A 14,294-nucleotide genomic window follows, 5' to 3' on the forward strand; every position below is an offset into this window, starting at 1 on the left:
ACACATGAAATAAATGTAAACTTTTTTTCCATTTACTCTTTCAGAGGTCGATTTGGCTTGTGGCTTGATTCAGACTTGTATCATGGACGCAGTAACTCCTGTAGTACATTTAATAATGACATCCTATCCAAGAAAGAAGATTTTATCATCCAGGATTTAGAAGTGTGGACCTTCCAATAAAGGGATCTCGTATGATACGGAAAGACACCTTTCGCATTAGGTCAGGGAGAGGACAACAGGCAGCGCATTGTTAAGAAAAACATGCGTTCCACTTTCTATTCCTGAACTTAGAATATTATGCTCTTCATGGTTGCACTGAAGAATCCATATTTTTCCAAGAATGCAAAGCTGTTATGAACAAACCTGACTGCTACAAGCCATTAATGCAGGACTGGAAACAGATGTGGTTAAAGGTTATTATTGAAGCCTTGTATGAAATGTTAATGTCTCAGGACTGAGTAGTGGTAGTGAAAGTCTAAGAGATAGATCCTGCAATATGATTCCTAAAAAGTAACTTGGTGAGGGGCTGCCTATGTTTATTATGGAATAATTATGAAAGCTGGAGGTCAACATAATTTCCATTCAGGAAGAGGTGAAAATGATCATTAGAGAGCAATGGTAACATTTTTTTTTTAACTTATTGAACAATATTGCTGGCCTGCAATTTCTAGACCTTCCTTCATAGCACTTTTTTCAAGGATTCTAGTTAGAAAATACATACACACAGATATTTACACTACCCAACAACCTTTTCTCCTTAATATTCGCTTTATGGTATAGTAAATGTGAGGTGAGAGCGGAAGGAGAAAGCCTAGGAGAACATGCCCTGTCTCCTCTCCTTTCGCCATTCCATTGAAAGCTGGAACTTGTTCTTGGTGACCATTGTTATTTAGTGGAGGTGCATTCTAGACCATGATATGAAGCTATAGACATTGCATTGCTTTTATATGTATATCTGTTAGCCAAGAGAATGTTGACCAAAAAAAATAGTTGTGGAGAGATGTGATACTGGGCAGTTGACTTTATTGTTCCAAGGAAGAGTATTGTATGGAGGAACGCAGGTCGTTTCTGAAAGCTGCTTTTATTTTATTTTTGTAATTTTTAATTTTTCTAAACATTTTTGTTTTTGCCTTACGTCCAATAGTATAATTTTAATTGATTTATTAAACTGTTATTACATTTTCTCTGAGCGTATTTTATGTTATACATTATATGCCAGTTAGCATAATGTGACATCCATCTAATTATCCAACCTGCTGGGAAAATCCTTGTAATAAAGTGAATTTCTGGAAAAACTGACTAATTATCAGTGCACAAAATAATTTGAAATCCATCTTTTGTGGTAGCAAATATGTATATTTCATTAGAAAGCAGGTGCCACAACAAAAAGCATGCAGAAGAGGAAAAAACTTGGAATACACGGACTTATTATATATAGGAACGTTTTGAGCAGCAATCAATGCATTATTTACTCAGCACGGAGAAAAGAGATTATGCATACAGTTTGGCCACACAGCAGTGAAAAGCAAAATAGAAAGCAAAGTGATGAACATATGATTCAACTGTTATGGCTTCAAGGTGTTTTCCACGTCAACCGTATTTCAGACCCATCCCATCACCGCTGCAGAATAACATATACAGGTTGAGTATCCCTTATCCAAAATGCTTGGGACCAGAGGTATTTTGGATATCGGATTTTTCCGTATTTTGGAATAATTGCATAGCATAATGAGATATCATGGTGATGGGACCTAAATCTAAGCACAGAATGCATTTGTTACATATACACCTTATACACACAGGCTGATGGTAATTTTAGCCAATATTTTTTATAACTTTGTGCATTAAACAAAGTGTGTCTACATTCACACAATTCATTTATGTTTCATATACACCTTATACACACAGCCTGAAGGTCATTTAATACAATATTTTTAATAACTTTGTGTATTAAACAAAGTTTGTGTACGTTGAGCCATCAAAAAACAAAGGATTCACTATTTCACTCTCACTCAAAAAAGTCCGTATTTCGGAATATTCCGTATTTCGGAATATTTGGATATGGGATACTCAACCTGTGTTAATATTTTTAATGAAGCAGAATTATCTTTTTTTATATGTTTGTATTTTCAATAACTGTTAGACTGTGTGGATACTATACAGTGGATATAAAAAGTTTACATACCTATATTGAAATTTCCAGGTTTTGCAATGTAATGACTGAAATTAAGATTGATCATCAGTCATTTTTCTCATTTAATGTGACCTTGCAAAACAGTCACAGTGTTTAGAAAAAATAAACAAGTGAAAATAAAAAAACCTACAATACATAAGTGTACACACCCTTAAAACTACTTTATGGATTCACTTTTTACTTTTATTATAGCAATGTATAGGTCTCCATCAACTTCGCAAACCTGAACATTTTATTCTATCCCACCTTTGCCTGTGAAATAGTTCAAGGTCCATCATATTGCTTGTGCAATTCCACGTGTTTTTAAATGGGATTGGGGACCAGGCCATTCCAAGACTGTAATATGTGTGTTTTGTTATCTTGGATGTTGAAACGTTCCTTCATATTCAATGGAAGCCATTTCTCAACACAGGTGTAAAATATTAAGAAACAAGAAAGTACTACATATTGTTTTTATTTATTTTACATGTGCTTGTTGATCATTTGGAGGAAAAGTGAGCAAGAGGAGGAATCTTTATACATATTAGAACCCTCCTGCCTTTGACCTTGTGGGCTCTTGGTTTGCATTATTATTTTTCTGTGTCGCCTTGGATCTATTGCCTTCTTTTGCATTTGTATTCTCATCTGACTGGGCAGGTTTTAGGCTGAAATCACGATTTGCAGATGTGCGCACTCTCTGGAATAAAACGGGATATGATCTCACAATAGTCCCTTAGTCATAGATTTTTAATTATGGAAAGTTTCAATCCCTCCAAAGAAATTCGTAGCAAATTCCCACGTCAGTAAGATATCACTTTTCAATATCCAAATTCCGCCAACAAAACAGAGATAGGGGGATGTATAGTGAAGTACAGTTTATTCCAAATGAAACCTCAACATTCATTTCAATAAAAACAGAATCCACCAATTGCTAGGGCAAATGTGCGTACCAAATTTTGTGGGGTGTCAAGAAGTGTCCACCCTATAGCGCATATGTGATGTTACTCTGGTACCTCCCGGGATGTCTGCACCTTTTCGTCACTGGCACGGCAACTTCTGTTCTCTCCCAGGTGGGAGCTGTTGCGGCATCATTGAGTTGGAGCGCTGGTTTGAAATTATTTTTTCTTGTTCATTTAGGTTTTAGGCTCGCTACACAATTGCCTGTGCATATCAGAAGTCACATTGTGCCCCCTGCAACTGAACAATATTGTTTACTATATTGACAGTGATGGCACCCGGTCACATCCAGTCCAGTCCAATATCTTTCGATTTCAATGTAAACCCACAGGAATGCACATCATTAGTGATATAGTGAATACACACTAGACAATGTGAACAATATATATCGTCAGATCCGGCAGATCAGACCGTATATCGGGTGCATATCGACAAGTTTAGACCCAGCCTTAGGCTGCTTGATTGGGCAGACATAGTTAACTTTTGCACCAGAGCTCCTTCCACCTTTATACATTATATTTTCACCTATGGTGATCTTACGTATGGTGATCTTTTCACCTTATGTAGGGAGCAACCAGTTCTTGACAGACAGTGGCATATCTATATTTATAATGGAAGCCCATGTGCACCACACACCCTGCATATATGCCAGGGTGGTTCATTAATACCCCTTTCACACATGATTCAAAAACCCCGATATTTGCATGTGAATGCACATTGACCCGTTTTTGTTTTTTTTTGCTTTGTGTGAATGCAAACTACCCGAGAAAAAGTCCTGGGTCCCTGCCATCTTACAACATCAGTTGTAAGATGGCAGGGCTGGCAGAAGCATGGTTTAACATTGAGGTGAGTAGTGTGTTCAGTTTCTACACCTTAAGGGCACATAAGCAGCTGAAATACATTGCCAACTTGTTGAAGTGTACACTGATAAAGTCATGTCACGGAAACAGCTGTGGGTTTGGTGCACTGCCTTTGATAACGGAAGGACAGACGTTCAAGATAAACAACGATCCAGCCAGCAAAGCACGTCCACCACAGATGACAATTTGTGCTGCATTGAAGGTTTGATTGATTAATTGATTTCCATCTCTTTGGACCATTGAAGAAGCACCTGGGTGGAAGGCGATTTGCAACCAATGGTGAGGTTCAGCAAGCCGTCATGTCCAGGCTTCAGTCGCTTGACACTGATTGACAGTATGGGGAAAAATAATCTGTACCAAGGCTATGCTATTGATTATACGTGTATATATACAAGTTGAATAAAATTACGTAATGAGAGTTCTTGTTGCCTTATTTATTGAACCACCCTTGTAGTTATACTTAACTCTCTGCCATCTGTGGAGCCCCACATCGGCTGGTGGCCTGGCGATGTACAGCAGCAGAAATCCTGAAAAATGGTGTGGTGGACATTTTCCCTGTGATTTGTGCATGGGCAGTAGAGAAATACCTAGAAATAAAGCGCGGGTGTAAATTTCCTGGAGACATGCACATACGCTGTAGACTGCCACTAAGCCAGAGTCTGTTGCACTGCCAGAGAGGAGAGGAACCTTATGGAGTCTACACACGGCCCTCTGCTCTCTTAAATGCCCCTGCTGACAGAATTTTAGTCTTCATGGTATCTACCCTGATGTGTTTTCTAATTGTCCTGTAATCCGCTTTGGAGTGAAGTCCTGATGTCCCTGTTGGATATCAGGACCATAGTTTCTCCACTGACTGCTGATAGTCTTCATATTGTTCACAATGTACATATAATGCCAGTGAAGTTCTATTCTACGCTGCTCATGATTGGTATCTTTCAACAATGAGCTACAGATCCTCAGATTTAAAAAAAAAATCCCCTTGTAGACTACGGTTTTGTCAATATGATACAGCCAAGGGAACTGTACACTGTGCCAGTGTTTTCATAACTGAGTTATCGTCATACTGCGCACCTGCTTTGATCGCATTGCGCATGCACAAAGGTATCTGCGATTGTGTTCGCAATGAGAATTCAGTCACAAAGTGTTTGACAGGAAGTGACCATTTGGTGGTGATAACATGGTGTTAGCGGGGAGTGGTAAAAACGCGGGCATGTCATGGTGCCTGCGTGACTACGGCCGTGTCTAGTCTGTGCAGCCATAGACCGACTCAAAGTCAATGTTTAACGTTCTTGTGTATAGGCTGCGTATGTGTATGAAAATTGCGAATGAGTTGCGTTCGCTCTGGTGGGCATCTATTTTAATTTCTGGGCTCCGTTTACTTGCTAACATTAGCAGTTGCGTAGCGTAGAAAATTGCAGTTGCATTAGCGTACAACTCTGAATTAGCCCCAATGACTTTTATTTTTGGCAGGAGTATGCAAATTACCTTCGAGCATTATTTTTAATGTGTTTTGTTTACGCTGCACACTGTTACAGCACTGTTATCAATGGATTTGTGTATTTATACAACCAGGGTATTTATACGTTTTGAATTTAATTTATTTTTTACTGGAAATTTATGTATTTGTATTTTCAATCGCAGTTTGTTCTTACAAGGTCATGAAGGTCATGTAAAAGTATGAAAAGTTCTAACATGATATGACCTATTTTGATTGAAGCATAGTTCCCAAGTGCCACAGTGTACAGTCTTCATTTGAGGGCTTGGACCCACCTTCCCAACCTGGACTTCATCTTCCTGATAGGTCAGGACTTGGGGAGGTATATCCTTAACTGGTGTGAAAGGAAAGAATAGGGGTGTGATCCAGCATATCAGAAACATTGGCCACACCTTGTTGCCCTCTTATGGTGCACTGTATTGTCCAGATTCATCATGACATGTTTGGTATCTGTCCGGGTTTACATGACTTTTTATATCCACTGCACATCCATAATCAAAGCATGATGTTATCTCCTCACCTGTTTTGGGAGCTATGCTGAACCTGTGTGCTTTATTTAACTGGATCCTAAATGTCTGTAGGATGTCTTTGGTAATGCTTCTTCCACTCCTTCGCTTTGTATAATTATAATTTTCTAGCACATTATTTAACATTCTAGTTAATTAGGGAAACTGGAACTGGTGTCAGGGATTTGGTGTAAACTACAGCATATGACACATTGATAGAGGTCACCAGAGGATTGGGATTATAAAGTAGTGTGTTTTACTAATACCAGGTAGGTGGGCAATGGAGATATTACATTTAAGGCTGAAAAGTTCTAGGCAAACGTTCTCATTCTACACTAAAGGCCTAATTCAGAGTTGATCGCAGCAGCAAATTTGTTAGCAGTTGGGCAAAACCACGGCCCTCATTCCGAGTTGATCGCACCAAGTAACTTTTTGCTGCTGGTGCAATCAACTAATCTCCGCCTATGGGGGAGTGTATTTTAGCATAGCAGGGCTGCGATCGCTTGTGCAGCCCTGCTATGCTAAAAAAGTTTCTCACAAATCCAGACCAGCCCTGGACATACTTACCCTGTGCGACGGATCCAGTGATGATGGGCTCGGCTTTGACGTCAGACATCCGCCCTCTGTTCACTTGGACACGCCTGCGTTTTTCTTACCACTCCCCGAAAACGGCCTCGAACGGTCAGTTGACGCCCCGAAACACCTTCCTTCAGTCAATCTTTTTGCAGTCGCCGCTGCAACCGATATCTCCGTTGTCAGCATCTTTGCCCGGCGACAGCCGACGCGCATGCGCATTCCAAACCCGATCGCACCGCTGCGAGGAAGTGCATTGTGCGATCAGGTTGGAATGAGGGCCCATGTGCACTGCAGGAGGGGCAGATGTAACATGTACAGAGAGAGTTAGATTTGGGTGGGGTGTGTTCAAACTGAAATCTTAATTGCAGTGTAAAAATAAAGCAGCCAGTATTTACCCTGCACAGAAACAATATAATCCACCCAAATCTAACTCACTCTGCACATGTTATATCTGCCTCCCCTGCAGTGCACATGGTGGGTAATTCCAAGTTGATCGCAGCAGGAAATTTTTTAGCAGTTGGGCAAAACCATGTGCACTGCAGCGGAGGCAGATATAACATGTGCAGAGAGAGATAGATTTGGGTGTGGTGTGTTTAATCTGCAATCTAAATTGCAGTGTAAAAATAAAGCAGCCAGTATTTACCCTGCACAGAAACAAAATAACCCACCCAAATCTAACTCTCTCTGCAAATGTTATATCTGCCTCCCCTGCAGTGCACATGGTTTTGCCCAACTGCTAAAAAATTTCCTGCTGCGATCAACTTGGAATTACCCCCATGGTTTTGCCCATCTGCTAACAAATTTGCTGCTGCGATCAACTCTGAATTACCCCCTTAATGTAATAATAGAGAAAATTTGTATAAAACAAAGGCCCACATTCCGAGGTGTTTGCTCGCTAGCTGCTTTAGCAGCATTGCAAATGCTAGGCCGCCGCCCTCTGGGAGTGTATCTTAGCTTAGCAGAATTGCTAACGAAAGGTTAGCAGTTCTGCTATTAAATATTTCCCTGCAGTTTCTGAGTAGCTCCAGACCTACTCCTAGATTGCGATCACTTCAAACTGTTTGGTACCTGGTTTGACGTCACAAACACGCCCTGCGTTCGGCCAGCCACTCCCCCGTTTCCCCAGTCACTCCTGCGTTTTTGGCTGGCACGCCTGCATTTTTTAGCACACTCCCGGAAAACGCTGAGTTACCGCCCAGAAACACCCACTTCCTGTCAATCGCTCACCGATCAGCAGAGCGACTGAAAAGCGCCGCTCGGCCCTGTGTAAAATTGCATAGTTTTGTGTGAAAGTACTTAGCGCGTGCGCCCTGCAGCCCATACGCATGCACAGAACTGGCGGTTTTTAGCCTGATCGCAATTCTGCTAAAAACGGCAGTGAGCGAACAACTCAGAATGACCCCCAAAATGTAGCTTATACATGTATCCAGAGTTTAATTGTAACATTTCTGTTCTTTGCCATCCTAGCACACCATAACTCTTGTTCCATGTTAGCTACAAATATTATTTCTAAATACATGAGTAGCACCCCACATGACAGCAAAATGCAAGATTCAGATAGAACACAAAGATCATATAATTTTAAATTACTGTTTCTGTGGATATATTTTAATTTTGTTAACACGACACCTATGGTTTGTCCATTCTCTGACACTATTTAAGCATCTCTAAACAATGTTCTTAAAAGCACTGATCATGTCTAGAAAATGCATTTAATCTTTAATAAGGTGTTATTCCAAATTGAGATGTTATGCAAACTTTGTTTACTGTTGCACATAGAAAATAGCAGTAATATTTTTGATGTGTTTATTCTTTGTACAGTCTACACATGTTGCTGTTTATTATGGGTATCTCAGTGCATGGTTATCTCCCATACTTCACCAATTATTTGGCCAAAATGTGCTTACAATCACGACTGGGATCAAAACCTAAAGGACTTTGCTTTTGTATGGTAATATTTGCAACTTGTATCTGCAAGGTTGATGTTACTTCTAAATATACAGACGACACTGACATTTGTATCACTGGCAGCTCTGCTTCTTAAATGATCACTGGCACTACGGAATGACTAATATGTAATGCAATGCTGCTATATTTTCAATAAAGGAATATAAAGTATATGAATCTTATTCAGACCTTTTCTTTATTTTTGTAAATATCTTTATTAATGGTCATAGGGTGTACACATAAGAGGCAAACAAAATCATTAACAATTCAGAGAGCATCAATATCCTTCCATACAAGTAACATCAAAGCATCAGTTCCGAGAAACAAAAGTGTCAATTGTCTGTCAGAAGAGGGATCCATAATATGAATCATTCGGAATAGGCCATAAACACAATGATATATAAAGCAGTAGATAGATCGTATGGAGACATGTCTGCCGCGAAAATAATACACCACATACATGCAACCACATTGACCAAAACTTTTTCAACTTTATATAGAAATAAAATAGGGAGAAGTAAGAAGAGGTGGGGGGGGGAAACAACCACCACCATAAACATACAAAGGCGGATTTGAATCATAAGCCCTCCGCACATTCATCTGATTTGCGTCAAAAAGTAAGAATTGTTGCCAGCAAGTATGAAGAACAATAGAGTTGCACAATATATGATTACCATTCCAGACAAGATTCAAATATGTTGCATATTTGTTTTCGTTGCGGTAATGATTTGGTATGTGTGTATGGACCCCATTTCTTATAAAATTTGGTAGTACCTCGTTGGTAGTCTGGAAAGACATTGTATCTATCATAATACATGTATCACATAAGTAATACATCAAGTTTTCGCAGTGACGGAGAATTTTTAGATAACCAGAGATTTAATATAACCTTTTTAGCGGACAGTATAGTAAGAAATGGGATTAGACATCTCTTGGCATCATTAATCATCCAAGAATCAAAATTTGCAAATAATAGTGCAGAAGGGTCTAAAGATACTTGCAAAGAGAAAGAGCTGTTTATAAATCCAATAATTTTGTACCAGTATCGCTTTATGTGCCCACAGATCCATAAATTATGTTGAAGAGTAGCAGAAAACTTCGGGCACCTTCCAGATTCTGTGTCATCAAAGTGACTTCTTTGGCTTTGAGAAATATAAGCCCTATACACCTCCTTAACGTGTATTTCCTGTTAAGTGGAACAGTGTACTGTGCGCAAAACTCTATGAAAATGTTTAAACAATGTCAGTTCATGTGTTAATAAAGGAATATCTTTTTTTGCAAGTATCTGTGGTGGATTTCCATGCTGGGGCAATAGTGGATTTCAGTAATTCCTCATTTACCATTCTGGTTTTGTATCAGTGGGTTTGGAATTTTGTATATATGGATGTTAAGGGGTCTGGATGGGGCTAGGAGTAATTTTGGTGGTAATGTGTATATATAATATTGTAGCTGTAGATAAGCAAAATAGCAATTATTTGAGAGGTTATAGCTTTGTTGAAGTAAAGAGAATTAAATAATATGGCCTCCTGGGTCAAAAACATGTGCAATAGCTTTAATACCTTTTATGTCTAAGCCTCACAAAGGCAGAATTTTCCATACTGGGGGTAAACATGGGGTTACCCCAAATAGTCATCCAGGAAGATCTGCGAGGATTATGGCCTAATTTAGAGGTGACTGTCCACCAAGCATCATATGTAGGTCTGAAAAGTATATTGTTATAAATCTCCTTGGGGATGTGTGTTTTCGGGGAGTGAAGTGGAGCACTTTCGGGAGATTATTATTATTATTATTATTATTATTATCCTTTATTTATATGGCGCCACAAGGGTTCCGCAGCGCCCAATTACAGAATACATAAACAAATAATCAAGCAGGAAAACAGCAATTTACAGTTGATGACAATATAGGACAAGTACAGGGTAAATAAACATAGTTACATCAGCAGATGACACTGGAATAAGTATCAGGTGGCAGAAGACTGCTGGATGTGGTGCAGTTGAAGATTATTAAAGTAAGAAAGGATAAGCACATGAGGGAAGAGGGCCCTGCTCGTGAGAGCTTAAATTCTAAAGGGGAGGGGTAATAGATGGAGTGAATAGAGCGCAATCAAGGTTATAATCTGTATATGAACTAAATTCAAATAGGCAGTCCATTGCATATCGGAACATAAGTGCGTGTGAGTCATTTGCAAGGTCTGGAAGACCTAGTCCACCATGCAGTTTTGGCAATCTTAGTTTATTTTAAGTAATGCAGGGTTTTTTCTTCCTCCAAATAAATTGTGTGCATATACGGGAGATATGCAAAATATCTGTTTTGGACAATCTCACTGGCAACATTTGCATAATATAGGTACGTTTCGGGATAATTATTGATTTAACCACCTCAACCCTACCCAGCATAGAGGGGGAGGTTTTGACAATACACCAGAGATTTTTCCATACGTGCAATTGCAGGTGTAAAATTACTGTGATATAATTTATTTAAGTCATTTGGAATTTGGATGCCCAAGTACTTAATTTGAGAAGTATTAATCTTAACGGAATAAAGGTGTTCAGTGTTCGAAAATATTGGGGGAGTTCTTAAAATTAATAATTCCGATTTATTGATGTTAATTGTATATCCCGAAAAACCACTAAATTGCGATATAACGTTCAGTGCTATCAGGAACTGAGTGTTCAGGATTTGACAATAACAGTAGCATATCATCTGCAAATAACGAGACGGGTAGGTCAATATTATGAACAACAATACCTTGATAGAAAGGTGACTGGCATAGGGAAATTGCGAGGTGTTCGAGAGCTATGGTAAATAAAAATGGGGATAAACGGCATCCTTGCCTCGTTCCCTTCTGAATGGGAAATGTATCAGAGAGGAGGCCATTACAAAGTATGTGTGAGGAAGGGTTTGTATATAAGGTTTTGATAAAGAAGATAAACATGTCTGGAAAAGCAAATCGCTTCAAGGTGTCAAAGAGGTGATCCCAGTGTACCATGTCGAAGGCTTTTTCGGCATCAAGTGAAAGTATGGCTCTTGGAATGTTCGACATGGTACCCTGAGAGTCATGGCAGACAGTAAAAGTCTGACATTGGTCACCAGGTTCCTACCTTTATTGAAACCAGTCTGATCCCGGTGAATCACAGTAGGGGGTATCAACTTCAGCCTTTCTGCCAATATCTTTGTCAGAATTTTATAATCTAAATTTAGCAAATAAATTGGTCTGTACGATCCGGGATCAGACGGGTTTCTTCCTGGTTTTGGTAAAACCCAAATAGAAGCAGTATTAAAATAGGGGGTATTTTTACCGAAGATAATATCAAGTTATAAACTGAGGTAAGGATGGGGACAATTTTAGGGGCTAAAAGTTTATAATAATCAGAGGTGAATCCATCTGGTCCTGGGGCTTTGCCTTGTTTAAGGGACAAAATTACTGAGGAAACCTCTTTAGGAAAGATGGCTGACGTCAATGAGAGACCATCAGTTCCAGATAATTGGGGAAGGGATAAGGTATCCGAAAAGTCTTCATACCCCTGTGGGGTAGATGGCAGAGATGGGGCAGAATACAGATGTTCATAGAAACTTTTCAAGGTATTTGCTATTAAGGCATTGGAGGTAGACATGGAGCCATCTTGTTGTTTCAGTGGATGTATTGTAGGTGGGAGACGCTGACCCCTAAGCAGGTTTGAAAGAAGTTTGCTAGATTTATTACAGTATTTATAAAAAGCTGAATTTTTATGAAAAGAGTAAGAAGCTTCCATTTTAGCAAGCAACCCTTCAAATGTAATTCTCGCTTCGGTATAAGCCAATCTATGAAAGGTAGTGGGAGTAGTCTTATAATTTTGAAAAGCCTGTGTGAGTGAAGTCTGAGCAGAAAGGAACCTTTCTGACAAAGTCCATTTCTGGTTAGACAATATCGAAATAATCTCACCCCTAATAGTAGCCTTAGAGGCTTGCCAGAACAATATTGAGTAGGGTAAAGGGTTTTGACATCTGCACAAGATCGGATTAGAGAAATATGATCATAAAATTATATATAAATGAGCTGAAAGTACAAATACCATGAGCCAACATAGGACTATTCAAATTGACCCAAAAGGTCTTGTGAAGATAGTGTTTGGTTGGCGGTGCTCCCAGAGATTAGTTCAGAGGAAACTATGGCCCTAATTCCGAGTTGTTCGCTCGTTGCCGAATTTCGCTATATTGCGATTAGTCGCTTACTGCGCATGCGCAATGTTCGCAGAGCGCATGCGCTTAGTTATTTTACTCAAAAGTTAGGTATTTTACTCACGGCATTATGAGGATTTTTCTCCGTTCTGGTGATCGGAGTGTGATTGACAGGAAGTGGGTGTTTCTGGGCGGAAACTGGCCGTTTTATGGGTGTGTGTGAAAAAACGCTGCCGTTTCTGGGAAAAACGCGGGAGTGGCTGGAGAAACGGGGGAGTGCCTGGGCGAACGCTGGGTGTGTTTGTGACGTCAAACCAGGAACGAAACTGACTGAACTGATTGCAGTGGCAGAGTAAGTGTTGAGCTACTCAGAAACTTCTAAGAAATTTCTATTCGCAATTTTGCGAATCTTTCGTTCGCAATTCTGCTATGCTAAGATACACTCCCAGAGGGTGGCTGCTTAGCGTGTGCAATGCTGCTAAAAGCAGCTAGCGAGCGAACAACTCGGAATGAGGGCCAATACTTCTAGGGGGTTTGCGTTGAGGCAAAAAGACTGCTTAGTCTATCTGGGGCACACTTATAATAATTTATAGAAAATTGGTATAGAATAGTAAGAAATTAATAGAGAGTAAAACCTAGTGTTTATTGCTGTTTGCTCAAAAGTTTCAGAACGACTAACAAAAAATCTCTAGAATTAAAAAGTTATTAAATAGATAACGCCAAGTGTTTCTTTCTGTGCTAATTAATCATATTCATTAAGATAAGGTACATTTATAGCTATACCCTATAGCAAAAGATAGATAAACCACTTGTGAGTAAATGTGATCAAAATGTAGCCATGATCCGAGCAAAAGTTTCTATTATTCTATTCTCTTATCCTGGAATTATTCAAAATATTATAATCATTTCAAAGAGAACAAAAGACAGGCTGTTTTTCTCCCAAGCAAATAATTCGTAAATTGTTGGTGCTGTGATTATTCAACTTGTCTGTGGGTATCCAATCCCATATTGCACCAATCATACGTAGATGAATCTGGATAGAGATAGAGAGGAGTAATCTGAACAGTAAGGGAAAGAAAAGAATACCAGACACTTCTGCTTTTGCTAATCTGTTACCATCGAATGAGCAATGAGAGAGTGTATAGACGTCAAATATTCTGGTATTGAAGGAAGTAGGATACACTTCTGCTTTCCCAGGTATATTCTGTAGTTCTGCTTTGATAGGGTCCTACAGTACCTGGTATTCCCAGAAGGTCCCCCTTTCCAGTACTGACCAAGCCCAACAGTGCTTGGCTTCCAAGATCAGATGAGAACGGGCATATCCAGTGTGGTATGACTGTAGATGGAAAATGGGTGTCACTACTGTTCGCCTAGAATTACCCGTGTTGGATGAGAGAGTATATGAAATGAGATATACGGAACCAAGTGTGATCCCAGTACAATCTAAATAGTAAAGTAATAGATAAGTAAATTACCGGGGATAATTGGATATCCCCCTAAATCTCAGTCCCACTAACAGGGGTCTTTTTAAGGGGAGCAGCATCATATATCTTTGTTATCTTTGCAGGATTTGTCTGCTGACTAATGTGTAAAAAGGGGGACTCTGCCTGCCTTATGTG

General features: G+C 39.5%; 1 protein-coding gene and 1 pseudogene across 9 annotated transcripts in view; one reads left to right on the forward strand and one right to left on the reverse strand.

The window, feature by feature from the left end:
- Positions 1-8,687, forward strand: part of NCOA7 (nuclear receptor coactivator 7) — a 433,065-nt gene extending 424,378 nt beyond the window's left edge. For all 9 annotated transcript variants that reach the window (XM_063917277.1, XM_063917278.1, XM_063917281.1 and 6 more), the window contains one exon: positions 45-8,687. In XM_063917277.1, the coding sequence (XP_063773347.1) occupies positions 45-180 (136 nt within the window). In that variant the 3' untranslated portion in view covers positions 181-8,687. The remainder of the gene's footprint in view (positions 1-44) is intronic.
- Positions 8,688-13,900: 5,213 nt separating this feature from the next.
- On the reverse strand, positions 13,901-14,019 carry LOC134913702 (5S ribosomal RNA; annotated as a pseudogene).
- Between the last annotated feature and the right edge of the window lie 275 nt (positions 14,020-14,294).

Source organism: Pseudophryne corroboree, chromosome 4, assembly GCF_028390025.1.
Source record: "Pseudophryne corroboree isolate aPseCor3 chromosome 4, aPseCor3.hap2, whole genome shotgun sequence".
NCBI classification, from domain to species: domain Eukaryota; kingdom Metazoa; phylum Chordata; class Amphibia; order Anura; family Myobatrachidae; genus Pseudophryne; species Pseudophryne corroboree.